Raw genomic sequence first — 17,057 nt, 5'->3', positions numbered from 1 at the left:
CCCTCTGCTTCCTCACAGGTAAGGGGAACCCCCCCAACCCCTCTCCTACCCTCTGACCCCCATAATGCCTCCCCCCTTCCCAACCCTCCTGACCCCCAACCCAACATCTGACCCGCAACTCCCTCCACACTCCTGATCCCCACCCTCCCTCTGTCTGCCCCCCAAATTCCTCCAGTACCCCACACCTTGACTTCCCATCCCCCGGATCTCCCCAGCCCCACATCTTGTGTCTCGCAGGCACCTTGGCCGTGGTGGCTCTGGGCTGTTTCATGGGCGGATCGGCCGGGGAAGCCGGCGGCAGCTGGGCCTGGTCGCTGGTGGTGGGCTGGGCGGCGGTGCCCGTGGCAGGGTTGGCAGGTGAGCACCCGGAGGGCACGGGGGGGGGGGGGGGGGGGACGACACGGAGGAGAAGTGTCTTTCAGCCACACTGACCCCCCCCCCCCCCGCCCGATCTGTTCCAGGCACCTGCCACTGCCAGGCTTGGCGGAGGGAGCGACACCTGCACAGAGCCCCAAGAGGATCGCCCAGCTCAGGGTGATGCCCGCCCAGGGCGCTTGGACGCCTGGGTCCCCCAGTCTCGCCCCCCCCAAGCAGAGCTATTAAACCCTGTCTGCCAGCCAGAGATGCCCTGCAGGACTCGGGACTGACTGGGGTTGGGATGCAGCCGCCTCTGGGGCGGGGCAGCTGGGGAACAGCCGCATATAACAGCGCGCGGGGATCGATTGCCCAGGGCCGGGGCCCCGCCTCTGCGGGGGAGCAGCTGGGTTCAACTAACAGCCCGGACGCCTGGGTTCCCTCCCGAGGGGGCGGGGCTCTAGGGCCCGGGCCGGGTTCAGCCCCGTCAATCTTCACCAGGGGGCGGCAGAGACCCGCCCCTCGTGACCTGCAGCTGGCGCCTGGGTCACGTGGCTCTGCCCTCCTCATCTCCTGGCCATGGAGCTGCTGGGACCCTTGCTGCGCGCCGATTGGCCGGCGTGTAGAGGCCCGCCCGCCCGCCGGGCACGGTGATTGGTTCCGGGAGAGGTACTGCACCCTTCGTGCTAGGCTAGACGTTTAAGGCCCGGTCTGGCCGCCATGATTGGCTGGTTCACGAACCGTTGCACGTTCTGATTGGTCGGCTTGGCGCCATCTGCCCAATGATACTGCTCATTGGATTTGTTCTCTCCTGATTGGACCATCGCGCGGCCTGGCTGCGACTGGCTGAACGCCCCACATGCCGCGTCTCTATTGGCCGAGCCTGAGGTCACGCCTCCGACCGGCGGCAATTGGTTCCGCCTCCCGCCCGCCCCTCAGCCTATTGGCCGCAGGGGTCCAGCCCCGCCCTGGCGCCGACCCCGCGCGCTGATTGGCTCCGATCCCGGAAGGGGGCGTGGCCAGGCGCGGAGAGGGGCAATGGCGGCGTTGCGGGCGCTGGTTGGGGTGAAGCGGGTCATAGACTATGCCGTGAAGGTGGGCGGGGGCTCGGACGCCTGGGTCCCTTCCACAGCTCCTGTCCCGCGAGTGTTTTGGGGGGGAGCGCCCGGACGCCTGGGTCCCTGTCCCGCGGGGGCGGGGGGGGAGCGCTCGGACGCCTGAGTCCCTGTCCCGCGGGGGCGGGGGGGGACCGCCCGGACGCCTGGGTCCCTGTCCCGCGGTGGGTGGGAGGGAGCGCTCGGACGCCTGGGTCCCTGTCCCGCGATGGGGGGGCGGGAGCGCTTGGACGCCTGGGTCCCTGTCCCGCGGGGGAAGGGGGGGAGCGCTCGGACGCCTGGGTCCCTGTCCCGCGATGGGGGGGGCGGGAGCGCTCGGACGCCTGGGTCCCTGTGCCGCGGGGGCGGGGGGAGCGCTCGGACGCCTGGTCCCTGTCCCGCGGGGGCGGGGGGAGCGCTCGGACGCCTGGGTCCCTGTCCCGCGGGGGCGGGGGGAGCGCTCGGACGCCTGGGTCCCTGTCCCGCGGGGGCGGGGGGAGCGCTCGGACGCGTGGTCCCTGTCCCGCGGGGGCGGGGGGAGCGCTCGGACGCCTGGGTCCCTGTCCCGCGGGGGGCGCTCGGACGCCTGGGTCCCGCGGTGACGCTCTGCCCCCCAGGTGCGGGTGCGGCCGGGCGGCGGGGTGGTGACGGACGGGGTGAAACACTCCATGAACCCCTTCTGCGAGATCGCGCTGGAGGAGGCGGTGCGGCTGCGGGAGCGGGGCCTGCTGCAGGAGATCGTGGTGGTCAGCTGCGGGCCGCAGCAGTGCCAGGTACCACCCCCCTAGACTCCCCCGTCAGGTACTGCCCCCCCATGGACCCCCCCCACCCACTACAGCCCCCCAACCAGGTACCGCCCCCCATAGACCTCCCCGCTCTTCTATAGCCCCCCCACCAGGTAATGCCCCCCCATAAACCCCCTCCCTTCTACTGCCCCCCCTGCCCGGTACACCCCCCCAATGACCCCCCTGCTCCTATAGGCCGCCCCTCCTACAGCCGCCCCCCAGTGCCAGGTACTGCCCCCCACCGGCTCCTATAGACCCCCCTGTGCCAAGTATTGGCCTCCCCTTCTCTGGCAGCATCCCCCCCCAGCTCCCCCTGACCCCCCCCCCCCACTGCCACCCTACAGCCCTAATTGTCTCCCCCGAACTCCCAGTGCCAGGTACCACCCCCCACCCCGGCTCATATAGACACCCCCCCCCCCGCTTCTTACAGACTCTTTCTTCCCCCCCCCCCCCCCCCCCCCCCCCCCCATGCCAGGTACCACCCCCCAATGTTTCCTGACTCTCACCCCAAGCCAGGTACCAGTCCCCACCCCCTGCTCCCCCTGATGCCCTCCTGCCCCTCTCCAGCTTCCCTCCCACCCCCAAGTGCCAGGCCTCAGCCCTATTGGCAGAGGGAGAGCTGCTGACCCGCCCCCTCCGGCTGAGAGGCCAAGGGTTGGGCGGACCCCGGGGAGCCAGGCCCCGCCCTGGAGTCGGGGCCATATTTGGGGGACCATGTGTTGGGTGGGTCGGGATCCAGGGGCTTTCCTGCCTGTCCCTGAATTCAAACTCTGCCTCTTGCAGGAGACCATCCGGACCGCGCTGGCCATGGGGGCTGACCGGGGGCTCCACGTGGAGATCCCAGCCCCCCAGTACGAGAGCCTCGGCCCCTTCCAAGTGGCCAAGATCCTGGCGGCGCTGGCCAAGAAGGAGGGGGTCAGCCTGGTGCTGCTGGGCAAGCAGGTGAGTTCCCCTCCCCTGCTCTGCCCCACGGGCCCATCTACCCCGGTATCCCGCCGCCTCCCCGCTCAGCACCTCGGGCCCATCTACCCCGGTATCCCGCCTCCTCCCTGCTCCCCACCCTGCCCGCTCAGCCCCACGGGCCCATCTACCCCGGTATCCCGCCTCCTCCCTGCCCCCCACCCTGCCCGCTCAGCCCCACGGGCCCATCTACCTACCCCGGTATCCCGCCTCCTCCCTGCCCCCCACTCCTCCCCGCTCAGCCCCACGGGCCCATCTACCCCGGTATCCCGCCTCCTCCCTGCCCCCCACTCCTCCCCGCTCAACCCCACGGGCCCATCTACCCCGGTATCCCGCCTCCTCCCTGCCCCCCACTCTCCTCCCTGCTCAACCCCACGGGCCCATCTACCCCGGTATCCCGCCTCCTCCCTGCCCCCCACTCCTCCCCGCTCAGCCCCACAGGCCCATCTACCCAGTATCCCGCGTCCTCCCTGCTCAGCCCCACAGGCCCACCTACCCCGGTATCCCGCCTCCTCCCTGCCCCCCACCCTGCCTGCTCAGCCCCACGGGCCCATCTACCCCGGTATCTGGCCTGCTGTGCCATCCCGGCTCGTGACACTGCTCCCTGTGGCAAGTAATGGGAAGGGGCCCAAGGGGCCCGTCCAGGGTGTGACTTGTTTTCTCCTTCCCAGGCCATCGACGACGACTGCAACCAGACGGGGCAGATGACGGCGGCGCTGCTGGACTGGCCCCAGGTGGCTGCCCCCTGGAAGCTGCGGGTGGGAGGATCCCAGCAGCGGGGGGTTGGGGGGTGGAAAGGGGGAGGATCCTGGCAGTGGGGGACTCTGGGAGCTGTGGGAGGTGGATCCCAGCAGTGGGAGGCTCTGGGAGCTGGGGGGAGGGAGGGAGGATCCCGGCAGCGGGGGGTTCTTGGAGCTGGGGCAGGGGGGGAAATCACAGCAGCGTGGGGCTCTGAGAGCTGCGGCGGGGGGGGGAGGGTGTTTGGATCCTGGCAGCGGGGGGGCTCTGGGAGCTGCGGTGCGGGGGGGGGGGGGATCCCAGCAGTGTAGGCTTCTAGGCGCTAACCCCCCCGACCCCCCCCGTGGCCCTGCAGGGGACCTTCGCCTCGGCGCTGACGCTGGAGGGGGAGCAGCTGACGGTGGAACGGGAGGTCGACGGGGGGCTGGAGAGCATCCGGCTCAGGCTGCCGGCCGTAGTGACGGCCGACCTGCGGCTCAACGAGCCCCGTTACGCCACCCTGCCCAACATCATGGTGAGGGGAGGCCGCCTCTGGGGTGAGGTGTTGGGGGGAGGGGGGTGCTTATACCAGGACCCCTCCCCTGGCTCAGAGATGCAGCCACCTCTGGGGCGGGGCAGGGGCTGGTTATATGGGGACCCTCCCCCCGGGGGGTCTCGCACCACTCTTCGCTAGTGCCAAGCCACAAACCCCTCCGGGTGCTGGCATCGCACAACTGGTATCCTGGGGAATACCCCAGAGCCACTCACCCAGGAAAAGGAGGGTCTGGCATCCGGCCTGGCACCCCACATCTGTACTCTCCAGCCCTGGGCGGCTGCCTGACCAGTGTAAGTTCATTACCTAGGCCGGCCCCCCCTCGATGCGGACAGGACACGCATCAGCCTTTGTAAATCGAGCGGAGGTTTCCCGAGCGCCCCGTTTTAGGGAAAGCTCGGAGCCGATTAACCCCCTGAGAGCTGGATGGTACGTGATTGGTCGCCGTCAAAGAGCAGAGAGCAAAGGAGAGAAGCTAAAGGCCCAATGTCAATCTGACACCGTCTCACACTGGGCAGGGTTGAGATCTGCCACTTTCTCACCCCGCTGCACGTTGCCGGTTTCCCTCCAATACCAGGACCAGGCTCTTCGGTTGAAGTTTTCTCTTCCCCGGCGCTCTGGGTGGGGGTCCTGTGTGTGTCAGTAGCGTATTTCACGCAGCAAAATCTCATCCCCTCGTGTGCCCTGGGAGGGTGTGTGTGTTTGGACAGAACAGCGGGTTTCAGCAGATCGTAGATGCCTTACCTTACCCGGCCCGCTCCCTATGGAACATCCCAGCCACGCTGGAGTGGTGAATACGGGGGTCCCCAGGGGCCGTTTGGAGGTGCAGCGTGTCACCGTAACAGCCACACGACACCAGACCACAATATCAGAGTTACCTGTGCGGGAAATGTTAGGAACTGGAGCCTGATGGGACTCCTGGGTTCGCTCCCAGCTCTGGGAGGGGAGTGGGGTCTACTGGTTAGAGCAGCGGGGGCTGGGAGCCAGGACTCCTGGGTTTGCTCCCAGCTCTGGGAGGGGAGTGGGGTCTACTGGTTAGAGCAGCGGGGGCTGGGAGCCAGGACTCCTGGGTTCTCTCCCCAGCTCTAGAGGGTGAGTGGGTCTAGTGGCTAGAGTTGGGGGGGGGGCGAGGTTGGGAGCCCGGACTCCTGGGTTCCATGCCTGGCTCTTTCCCAGAAAGCCAAGAAGAAGAAGATTGAGGTGCTGAAGGCGTCGGACCTGGGGGTCGATCTCTCCTCCCGGCTGGCCGTGCAGTGCGTGGAAGAGCCGCCCCAGCGCCAGGCCGGCGTCAAGGTGGAGACAGTGGATGACCTCGTGGGCAAGCTGAAGGAGGGGGGCCTGATCTGAGCCCCCGGCCGGTGAGTGCGGCCCCTGGCCACAGCTCTCCCCTTGCAGACACTGACAGTACTGGGGAGAGAACCCAGGAGTCCGGGCTCTCAGCTCCGCCCCCCCCCCCCCCCCCCCGGCTCTAATCACTAACCCCCCTCTGGGGAGCGAACCCAGGAATCCTGATGCCTAGCCCCTCCCCCCCAGCCCTCCTCTAACCACTAGAGACCACTCCCCTCCAGAGCTGGGGAGGTAACCCGGAATCCTGCCCCCCCCCATAACCCCTGGAGTCCCCGTCCCCCCCCCACTGATCTCTCTGTGGCTTGTTTCTCTTCCAGCCCCTCCTGGAGCCGCTGCGCCCGGCTCTCCTGCTGCTGTGACGGGTGGTGCCCTGGGGGTCCCCGTCCTCGGGACCTGGCACCGCCCCCCATGATTGTAACCGTGCTGCCTTCCGGCCCAGCCGGCTGTCCCTGAGCGCTGCTCCCTCAGCCCCGGTGCTCGAACCATAAACCCCACTGGGTCTTTGGAGAGTCGCTGTCCATCTGTCCTTCGGCCGGCCCAGCCGCGCCCGGGGAGGGGCCTGGCTTTGGGGGGCCGCCCAGGCCCAGAGGCGGAGTTTGGGAGGGACTGAGAGGGGGTTGTGGAATAAGGGTGGGGCGTACGGGGACTTGGGGAGGGGGGATTATGGGCAATGTGGGGGTTGGGTTTATTGTAGGATGGGCATGGCTTGGGGAGACAAGGGTGGGGCTTAGTGGGGAAGAGGAGGGGGTGAAGATTATGGAGGGGAGTGGGGGGGTTGGGTGGATAGCGGTCTGGGGGTGGGGCTGAGAGGATGTGGGGGTGTTCTTAGAGGAAGGATGCCCGGGAGCTGCTGGCAGGGCCCCCCAGGGAGACGCGGACGGACGGGGGCCCCTCAAGAGAGCCGGGATCGATCCTGGCTAGGCTCGGGTGGGCGGCTCCTCCCCTCACTCCCAACCCAGGATGTGGGGCCCAGTGGAGGGAAAGCAAAGGGGGGCGGATCCTGCTGTTCCCCTGTGGAACTCCCTGCCGCTGGATGCCCATAACCAGGCTGCGAATGTTCATCCTCCTGCACCGCTCCCCCTACTGGCATAGCAGAGCCCCTGGGGGGCGAGAGGAGCCCCCCGGCAGCTACAGCCCGGCTCCCCCCATCTTCCTCTGCCGCAGCTGCCCTGGTCAGGGCCCATCCTGGAGGAGACGGCCGCACCCCATCCCGGCTCTGGTCCCCACCCTGCTGCAGCCCAGCCTGGGGGGGGGGGAGGGGGAGACTTTCACAATGGGTTCATCAGTTCAGTGCCCAGGAGGGGGGGAGGAGCCCCCCAATCCAGCATGAGAAGGGGGGTTCAGAGCATCCTGGCAGCAGGGGGGGGTCCCTGGAGGGGGGAGGAGGTTTTGGGTGTGTACGGCTGTCGTCGCCCTTTGAGTGGGGCCCCCTGCTCAGGGTGGGGGGGTGTCTGGGAGTCTGTCTGCTTCAAAGCCGAAGAACCGGTCCCACACCTTTCACCCCCCCCCACCTGCACAATTTTCCCTGCCCTGCATTTGGGAGCTGGGCCCTGCTGCAGCCACTTCTGGGCTGGAGCAGCCGCATATAAACGCTGCAGGGGGACAGTTTTGCTCAGATGCGGGGGGGGGGGGGTCGAGGAGCAGCTCCCACCCCCCCGGGAGCAGGGCACAGAGGTGATGATGCTTGTGGCTAATTACAGCAGTTGTTTCTCCCCCCAGGAGCTATTGCTAGAAAGGTCCCGACCCCTCCGGGCAGCCTCCTCCCCCCGCCCCGCCCCGCCGGCTTAACCGGTTCCCCGCCCGCCTCGCCGGGAGAATGAGCCTTTGTCCGCCCTTCCCCCCCCCCCCCGGGGTGTTTGCGTCCCGGCCCCTCCCCCCCCCCGGCCAGCTTCCCCCCCCCCGCCCCTGTCATGGCCGGCAGGTGCCCGGACACCTGGGCCGGCGCCCGCCCGGCTCCTGTTCCTGCTGCTGGGTGAGTGCGGGCTGGGGGGGTCCTGCCGGGAGGGGTCAAGGGGGACCCGCCCCCCCCCCCGGCACCTGTGGGGGGGGGGGGGAACGCGGTCCCAGAAACGTCACCACGGGACAGACTCGCTCCGGGAAGATTCACCGGAGCCTCCCGGGAACCTGTCCTCCCCCCCGCCCCGTAGTGACCCCCCCCCCCGCGAGGGATTCGGTGCCCCCGGAATTGGGGCAGGGGGAGGAAACTAGACCCCTCCCGCCCAGAGAACCCAGGAGTCCTGACCCCGAGCACCCCCCCCCACTAAATCCCCCCCCCCGAGAACCCAGGAGTCCTGGCTTCCATCCCCTCCCCCCCCCCGTAACCACTAAACCCCACTCCCTTCCCACAGCAGCAGGCCCTATTTGACCCCCAGGGACCCCGGTGAATCAGAGTCGCTGCGAGCGCCCCCCGCCCGGTGCCCGCTGGGCTCAGCCACCCCGTGTCTGCCAGCGCCTCTCGCGTCCCGAGCCCCGACTCAGCCCACAGCCTCTGGGCCCTGCCCAGCCCGCAGCCAGCCTGCAATCGCCGGGCTGCTTCCAGGGAACAGTAGGGACGGCTCATCCTAGTGTGGAGATGCAGCCACTTCTGGGGCGGGACACCTGGGGAACAGCCACATATAAGATCACATGGGAATTGCTCACCTGGCACAGAGCTGCAGCTGCCTCTGGGGCGGGGCAGCTGGGGAACAGCCAACATAACGCCGCTCGGGCACAGCGCGCTAGAGTGGAGGCCGGGAAGGGCGGAGGATCCTGTGTTAAATCCAGCCACAGGAGGGATCGGGCAGTAGGAAATCACCCTCCTTTGGTTATTACCAAATCACCAGGGCCAATGTCCTGGGGCCTAACGGCCGCGAAGGAGCCAGGCTGCGGGTCGGGAGAGCTGGGGTAGGAGGGGGGAGCCCAGGGCTGGGCTGGCAGGGGGCTGCAGGTCGGGAGTGAGGGGCACGGGCAGAGCTGGGGTAGGAGGGGGGAGCCCAGGGCTGGGCTGGCAGGGGGCTGCAGGTCGGGAGTGAGGGGCACGGGCAGAGCTGGGGTAGGAGGGGGGAGCCCAGGGCTGGGCTGGCAGGGGGCTGCAGGTCGGGAGTGAGGGGCACGGGCAGAGCTGGGGTAGGAGGGGGGAGCCCAGGGCTGGGCTGGCAGGGGGCTGCGGGTCGGGAGTGAGGGGCACGGGCAGAGCTGGGGGGAGGGGGGAGCCCAGGGCTGGGCTGGCAGGGGGCTGCGGGTCGGGAGTGAGGGGCACGGGCAGAGCTGGGGTAGGAGGGGGAGCCCAGGGCTGGGCTGGCAGGGGGCTGCAGGTCGGGAGTGAGGGGCACGGGCAGAGCTGGGGTAGGAGGGGGGAGCCCAGGGCTGGGCTGGCAGGGGGCTGCGGGTCGGGAGTGAGGGGCACGGGCAGAGCTGGGGGGAGGGGGGAGCCCAGGGCTGGGCTGGCAGGGGGCTGCGGGTCGGGAGTGAGGGGGCACGGGCAGAGCTGGGGTAGGAGGGGGAGCCCAGGGCTGGGCTGGCAGGGGGCTGCGGGTCGGGAGTGAGGGGCACGGGCAGAGCTGGGGTAGGAGGGGGAGCCCAGGGCTGGGCTGGCAGGGGGCTGCGGGTCGGGAGTGAGGGGCACTGGCAGCGCTGACCTGCCCGATATCTCTCTGCATTGATCTAGTTTGGGACAAGGCAGCTGCTCCCATCAATGGCTCCTTCTCCCCCTGGCCCTATGCAGCTGGGTCCCTGACTCATCCGGGGGAGGCCTCACTCCCGACCCGCAGCCCCCACTAGCCCAGCCCTGGGCTCCCCCCCAGCCCTGCCGGTGCCCCTCACTCCCGACCCGCAGCCCCCTGCTAAACCAGCCCTCCTGCCCCCCCCCCCCCCAGTGTTCTGCCGATACCTGTCAGGCCTGGCTCTGGGAGGGGGGTGGGGTCCAGTTGTTATAGCTGGGGGGAGCTGGGAGCCCGGACTCCTGCGGTTCCATCCCCAGCTCCAGGAGGCGAGTGGGGTCCAGTTGTTATAGCTGGGGGGAGATGGGAGCCCGGACTCCTGGGTTCTGTTCCTCCATTGCCACTGGCTGCCCATAGCTGGCACGTGGGATGGGGGGATTCAGTCCCTGTGTTGGGGGTGGGAGGACTGGATCAGCCCCTTGGGCAGGTGGCGGGGGAGGGCAAAGGCTCCCTGGACCCCTGGCTAGGGGTGGGGGGTGGAACCGAGCCCAGAACTGACCAGCCTCCCTCTGTCTCCCCCCAGGCCCCGCACTCCCCTTCCCCCTCCAGCTGCCCCCCAGCCCCCTGGAGGTGTTGCTGGGGGGGAACCTCTCGATCCCCCTCTCCTACCCCCTGGCCCAGCCGCCCCCCAGAATCGTCTGGCAGAGGAACCTGACGGCGCTGGCAGATGGACGCCTGGGTCCCAACGGCTCGGTGGCCGTGGCCCCGGCCTACCAGAACCGGCTCAGCGTGGACCCCCAAGGGGGGGACGCTCACCATCGCCCCCGTGGCCCTGCAGGATGCCGGCCCCTACACAGTCGAGGTCTTCCCGCTGGGGGGCCAGGTGTGGAGGGGGGACATCCAGGTGGAGGTGTACGGTAAGTGGGGGCGACCCGGATGCCTGGGTTCTATGCCGAGCCCTGGGAGGGGAGTGGGGTTTAGTGGTTGGGGGGGAGGGGCTGGGAGCCAGGACACCTGGGTTCTCTCCCCATGCCTGTTTCCCCCCCCGCAGAGCTGGTAGGGAACGTCTCTGTGACGCCCCCGTCCCTGGCAGTGAGCGAAGGCGCCGGGTCGGCAGCTCTCACCTGCGCCCCCCGTGCGGGGCACCGTCACCTGGACCAAGGACGGGCAAAGCCTGGACCAGAACCCCCGGTACCGGCTCTCGGCTGGGACCCTCCAGATCAGCCGGCCCGACCGGAACGACAGCGGCACCTACAACTGCACCGTGTCCAACCCGTTCAGCACTGGCACCGGCACCGCCCAGATCCGGGTCTATTGTGAGTGCAGGCCGGACGCCGGGGCAGATGGGCCTGAGTCAGGGGGGCGGGGCCCATCTGGGGCGGGGATCCCGGGCTGCCTGGGCCAAGCGGGGAGCAGGGGAGACCAGACTCGCTCCCCCGGTTCTGACTCGGTTCTGGTTCCCTTCCCAGACGGGCCGGAGCCCCCCACGATCAGCCTCTCGTCGGACCGTGACCCGGAGCCCCGGCGCTACGTCCGGGTGAACAGCACGGTGGGGCTGGGCTGCCGGGCCCCGTCGGACCCCCCCGCCCAGATCTACTGGAGCCTGGCCGACGCCAGCGACCCCCTGGTCCCGGCCCAGCCAGACCTGACGCTGCCCCGGGTGCAGCTCAGCCAGGCCGGGCTCTACTCCTGCCTCGCCAGCAACCCGCAAACCCAGCGCCAGCTCCGCGCCACCCTGATCCTCACCGTCACCCGTGGGTGCCGCCGGGGCCCTTCTCCTCCAGGGGGCGCCAGCTCCCATCTGTCCCCCAGGGTGGGGGCGGGGGAATGGGGCACGGGGCCTTTCCCTTCTAGGGGGCGCTGGGTTCCCCAGCCAGCCCCAGAGCAGGGGATTGGCTGGCTCAGGGGGGTGGGGAATGGGGCACGGGGCTTTTCCCATCTAGGGGGCGCCGGGTTCCCAGCCAGCCCCAGAGCAGGGGATTGGCTGTCTCAGGCGTGGGGGAGGGGCTATGGGGCTGATCTGTTTCTCTCTCTCTCCCCCCCCCAGAGATCCCCCCCGGATCCCCTTCTGCTCCCTGGACTCAGTGGCCAATGGCACAGCCCTTCGCTTCCTGTGCTCGTGGCCGGGGGGCTCCCCGGCTCCCAGCCTGAGTCTGCAGGGGCTGCCGGGGGGTGGGGAGCAAGGGGTCGGCCCCACCCTCGAGCGGACCCTGAGCTCCCCTCCGCCCGCCCTCAATGGTACCCGGGTCACCTGCCTGGGGAGACACCTCGCCGCAGAGGGGAACTGCAGCATGACACCCGGTGAGACCCCAGCCCCACCGCCGGGGTGCAGTACCGGCTTCGGCCATGGGGGGCAGCACCGGGCTTGGGCACTGACCCTGACCCTAATTCTAGGGAGGGGCTGGCTCCCCCAGGGGGAAGGGGCAGGGGTCCCTGCCACGTGGGCGGGGCATGGGCCATGTCGGCAGAGTTGGTGTCCAATGGATGGGCGGGACGGGAGGAGTGAATGCAGGGGAGAGGCCTGGATGTCCAGTGGGTGGGGGTGTGAATCGAGTGGGCGGGGCTAGCATTCAATGGGTGTGCCTGGAGTGTGAGGGTGGAGCTAAAGTCCAGCTGGTGGGGACAGGGCCAGAATACCATGGGTGGGGTTAGCATCCAGGGAGAGGGGCCTGAATGCTATGGGTGGGGCTAGCATCCAGGGGGAGGGGCCAGGATACCACGGAGGAGCTAGTATCCAGGGGAAGGGGCCAGGATGCTATGGGAGGAGCTAGTATCCAGGGGAGGGGCCAGGATACTATGGGTGGGGCTGGCATCCAGGGGAGGGGCCAGGATACTATGGGAGGAGCTAGTATCCAGGGGGAGGGACCAGAATGCTATGGGTGGGGCTAGCATCCAGGGGAGGGGTCCAGGACTCTGTGGGTGGGCTAGCCCCAAGGGGAAAGGGCCTGGATGATGGGGTGGGGCTAACATCTGGCAACTCCACCCAAATCAACCCCCCAACCCCCACCCCCAGAAGCCCCCTCGGGGGGTCTCTCTCTCATTCCAGGCCTCCCTGGACCCTGGGGGCACCGTCCTGCTGGATCTGCAGTGCCAGGGGCACCTACCGGCCCGTGGAAATCGCCTGGGCCTGGGACGGGGCGCCGCTGGGTCCAGGCGGGCGATACCGGGTCAGCGCCGACGGGGCCCGACTCACCATCAGCAACTTCACGGCCCCGCAGGACCTGGGGGGCTACTCGGTGCGGTGCCAAAACCCGCTGGGCTCGCAGGAGAGTAACCTCACGCTGACGGGTGAGAACCCTGGAGTCCTGGTTCCCAACCCCCCTCCACCACTGCTGTAACCACGAGACCCCACTCCCTTCCCCGAGCTGCGGATGGAACCCAGGAGTCCTGTCCCCACAGATCTCTCCCACGCCTCTTAACCCGCCCTCCTCCCTGCAGGTCCGTCTGTCTCCGACTGGAGCCTGGTGCGTGGGTCGGAGCCCGGCTCGGCCCGGCTGAGCTGGGCGGTGCCAGAGGGCTCCGTGGTCACTGGGTTCTTGGTCCAGGTCCCGGGTTCCCCCGGGGGCCGGGCGGCTGGGGAGTGGCAGACGCTGCAGACGCTAGGGGGCGCCACTCGCTCCAGCACCGTGGGCGGGCTCCAGCCCCACACCGCCTATTCCTTCCGGCTGCTGCCCCTGCTGGGTGCCCAGGCTGGGGAGCCCAGCCACACACAGACGCTCCTGCCAGGTGAGTATGGGGGTGCTGGGAGCCCAGACTCCTGGGTTCTCTTTCCAGCTCCGGGAGGGGAGTGGGGTCTAGTGGTTAGAGTGGGAGCCTGGGAGCCAGGAGTCCTGGGTTCTCTTTCCAGCTCTGGAAGGGGAGTGGGGTCTAGTGGTTAGAGCGGGGCACTGGGAGCCAGGACTCCTGGGTTCTCTTTCCAGCTCTGGAAGGGGAGTGGGGTCTAGTGGTTAGAGCGGGAGGCTGGGAGCCAGGAGTCCTGGGTTCTCTTTCCAGCTCTGGAAGGGGAGTGGGGTCTAGTGGTTAGAGCGGGGCACTGGGAGCCAGGACTCCTGGGTTCTATCCCCAGCTCTGGAAGGGGAGTGGGGTCTAGTGGTTAGAGCGGGAGGCTGGGAGCCAGGAGTCCTGGGTTCTCTTTCCAGCTCTGGAAGGGGAGTGGGGTCTAGTGGTTAGAGCGGGGGACTGGGAGCCAGGACTCCTGGGTTCTCTTTCCAGCTCTGGAAGGGGAGTGGGGTCTAGTGGTTAGAGCGGGGGACTGGGAGCCAGGACTCCTGGGTTCTATCCCCAGCTCTGGAAGGGGAGTGGGGTCTAGTGGTTAGAGTGGGAGGCTGGGAGCCACGAGTCCTGGGTTCTCTTTCCAGCTCTGGAAGGGGAGTGGGGTCTGGTGGTTAGGGGGGCGCTGGGAGCCTGGACTCCCGGGTTCTCTCCCTGTCTCTTCTCTCTCTGCAGCCTCTACCCTGAGCCCCGGCGCCATCGCGGGCATCGTGTTGGGCTCGATCCTGGGCATGATCCTGCTCCTTGCCCTCCTCGTGCTGCTGATCTGGTTCCTCCGGGCGCGATGGGGTGAGTCCAAAGTCGGGGTCCCCCACCCCCAGAGCATCCCGGGAAGGAGGTCTGGGGGCAGGATATGCTGCTCCCAGCCAATCAGATGCAAGGGTAGAATTGCTACCTTAGTCCCAGCTAATGGGAGGGAGGGCTGCTCTTATCCAATCAAATGCAAAGATTGGAATCACTGCCAACCAGAAAACAAGTGGGGAATGGGGTTGCTAAAATATGTGCTGACCAATCAGATGCAGGGATGGTCATTGAGCTGTTTCTAGCGAATCAGATGCAAGGGGTGGGATTTTTCCCCACGCTTTGGCCAATCACATGGCAAGGGGGAGTCACTGTTTGTTGGCCAATCAGTTGCAAGGGGCGGAGTCATTGAGATGTTGTCCAATCACAGCCAAAAGGCAGAATTAGTCTCCTGTTCTCAGCCAATCCGATGCCAGGATGGGCTCAGTGGCCTTCTACTGCCCAATCAGGAAGACGGGGCCATTGTCATTGGCCAGTGAGCACCAAAGGTTCATGTTGCCATTAACCAATCCAAACGCACTGGCTCTGGTATTATCAAATTGGGATTCGGTGGGGGAGGAGGGGGGATGGACACATGGGTCTTCGGGCACCAGTCAGTCTGAATTCACTGTTTCAGTTGGGGAAGGGGGGCTGGTACTGGCCAATCAAAATACAGGGAGATGGAAAGGGGGGGGGGTGCCCTGGCACCAGCCAATGATAAGCAAGGGTAGCAGTCAGTGGTCTTACCACCAGCCAATGAGAATTGGGTGCTCCTGGCACCAGCCAATTGGGTTCCTTTTCTCCATCCTAGGAAAGAGGGAGAAGATGCCCCTGACCCCGCCCGGGACCCGCCAGCATTACCTTCCCCGTCAGGTGAGTGCGAGGGGGTGGGGCCAGATGGGGGGTGGGGCCTAGTACTGGGTTCTGCCGAGGATGACTGACCCATGCCTCAGTTTCCCCATCCTGAAGCGGGACGCTGACGACGCGTCGCTCTCTTCCAGTTCCCGAATGGGAGAGAATCCGACCCCGTAGAGCCCCCGGCCCATCCCTCCCGGGCGTCTTCGCACTGCTCCTGGGGGGATGGCGACGTGTCCTCCATCAGCTACGAGGAGCATCTGCGCATCCACGGCCCCCCCGCCCCCTGGGTAAGTGCCCCCCCCCAGCACAGCGCCCCCTGCTGCTCCCCATAGCCCTGACTGCCAGGGGAGAGCCCCCACCCTGCCCCCCGGCTGTACGTCTCATTCACCTTCCTTTTCCCAGCCTGGGCTTCCTGGAGACAGCAGAGGCCCCGGGCTCCCATCTCTGGCCAGCTGGCAGGGCCCCAGGACAGCGCGCAGTGCCACGCGGGTGTGACTGGCACGGGAGAGCCAGCGTGGGAGCCAGGCGTCCGGGAGAGCCTTATAGGGGCCTGAGTGCCAGCAATGAACCCAGGTGTCCGGGAGGCATCGATAGAATGGACTGAGCCTGTATAGGACGAGGCTCTGTGGAGCCCCCCTGAGTGTCCCCTGGCCCTGTGCTGGCCCCCCAACCTCCCCAGCACTGACTATGGGACTAGGAGGGGTCCACATGCTTCTGCTGGGAGAAAGCGACTGGCCAGGAGGGGGCGGGACTTCCTGTCTTTCTTGGTGTGCTTGGGGAGAGGGTGTTTTTGCAAATTATCTCAGGTTATACATGGCTCTGATTAGATCTCTGGAGAGAGAGAGAATTACGTCTGTCTGTGCCTGCATCCCCCAACCCCATCCACACCCCTTGGTCCACCCATCCTTCCATCCATCTCCGTCCACATCCATCCATCCTCATACACAACCCTCTATCTTTCCATCCAGCCAGCCATCCTTCCTTCCTTCCCTCCATCCATCCATCTCCGTTCACATCCATCCATCCATCCCCATACACAGCCCTCTATCCTTCCATCCATCTACATTCATCCTTCCTTTCTTCCTCCCTCCATCCATCCATCCATTCATCCATCTCCATCCACATCCATCCCCATACACAGCCCTCTATCCTTCCATCCATCCATCAAAAATTCATCCTTCCTTCCTCCCTCCATCCATCCCCATACACAGCCATCTTTCCATCCTTCCTTCCTTCCCTCCATCCATCCATCTCCGTTCACATCCATCCATCCCCATACACAGCCCTCCATCCTTCCATCCATCCACATTCGTCCTTCCTTTCTTCCTCCCTCCATCCATCCATCCTTCCATCCATTCATCCATCTCCATCCACATCCATCCCCATACACAGCCCTCTATCCTTCCATCCATCCATCAAAAATTCATCCTTCCTTCCTCCCTCCATCCATCTCCATCCATCCATCCCCATACACAGCCATCTTTCCATCCATCCATCCATCCTTCCCTCCATCCATCCATCTCCGTTCACATCCATCCATCCCCATACACAGCTCTCTATCCTTCCGTCCACATTCATCCTTCCATCCATCTCTCCATCCTTCCTTCGATCCATCTCCATCCTTCTCTCCATCCATCCTTCCATCCCCATCGATCCATCCTCCCCCCACCTGTTACATGGTTGAAGATGCCTGGTTTGGCTGACTGGGGGCGGGGTGGTGAAAGGAAGGACGGGAGATTGGCAGCAGGTGTTCTGGCAGAAGGTGCCACTGTTACAGGTAACAGAGAGTCCTGTGGCATCTTTAAGACTAACAGATGTATTGGAGCATAAGCATAAACTGTTACAGGTGTTGATCTGTTTTGTGCATAACAGTGATTTATATTTTCAATAACGTGTTTCTGGAACTTTTCTTGCCAATCCAACCCCTCCCTCCGGCGCCTGCGGTGGAGGCTGGTGTCTGTTGACTACCTAGACCGGCCTGAATCCACTGGGAAAGACTTGTGATTGGGGCACATTTTCTTTTAAACCCGATTAACCTGTGGAACTCCCTCCCACATGATATGAAGGCCAGGAAGAGCCTGAAAGGACTGGAGTTGCCCCCTCCTCGGGGAGGGGACGAGCCCTGCTGGGTGTGTTTTCCTGGCTGCAGCCCACGCTGACCCCCCCATCTCAGCCCCTCCCCCCATGGTCCCCCAAACTC

At 66.5% G+C, this 17,057-nt stretch overlaps 2 protein-coding genes across 2 annotated transcripts; both read left to right on the top strand.

Annotated features, from left to right (window-relative positions):
• Positions 1–1,291: 1,291 nt before the first annotated feature.
• Positions 1,292–6,319, top strand: ETFB (electron transfer flavoprotein subunit beta). Its single transcript, XM_065573597.1, has 7 exons — positions 1,292–1,449; positions 2,066–2,221; positions 3,017–3,175; positions 3,865–3,927; positions 4,287–4,445; positions 5,640–5,821; positions 6,128–6,319. Exons 1-6 carry the CDS (start codon positions 1,393–1,395, stop codon positions 5,808–5,810), a joined length of 765 nt encoding a protein of 254 aa, XP_065429669.1. The 5' UTR covers positions 1,292–1,392; the 3' UTR covers positions 5,811–5,821; positions 6,128–6,319.
• A 1,386-nt stretch (positions 6,320–7,705) lies between these two features.
• On the top strand, positions 7,706–16,713 carry VSIG10L (V-set and immunoglobulin domain containing 10 like). The gene is given in 15 exon segments (XM_065573598.1): positions 7,706–7,756; positions 7,758–7,782; positions 10,032–10,249; positions 10,251–10,365; positions 10,500–10,579; positions 10,581–10,764; positions 10,918–11,202; positions 11,498–11,749; positions 12,463–12,542; positions 12,544–12,736; positions 12,887–13,174; positions 13,895–14,008; positions 14,811–14,872; positions 15,001–15,144; positions 15,260–16,713. Coding segments are annotated over 15 exon segments (2,169 nt in total). The 5' UTR covers positions 7,706–7,720; the 3' UTR covers positions 15,353–16,713.
• Positions 16,714–17,057: the final 344 nt, after the last annotated feature.

Source organism: Chrysemys picta, chromosome 20, assembly GCF_011386835.1.
Source record: "Chrysemys picta bellii isolate R12L10 chromosome 20, ASM1138683v2, whole genome shotgun sequence".
Classification (NCBI taxonomy): domain Eukaryota; kingdom Metazoa; phylum Chordata; order Testudines; family Emydidae; genus Chrysemys; species Chrysemys picta.
Note: the sequence above shows the minus strand (reverse complement) of the source record. Positions and strands in the feature narration are given on the sequence as shown.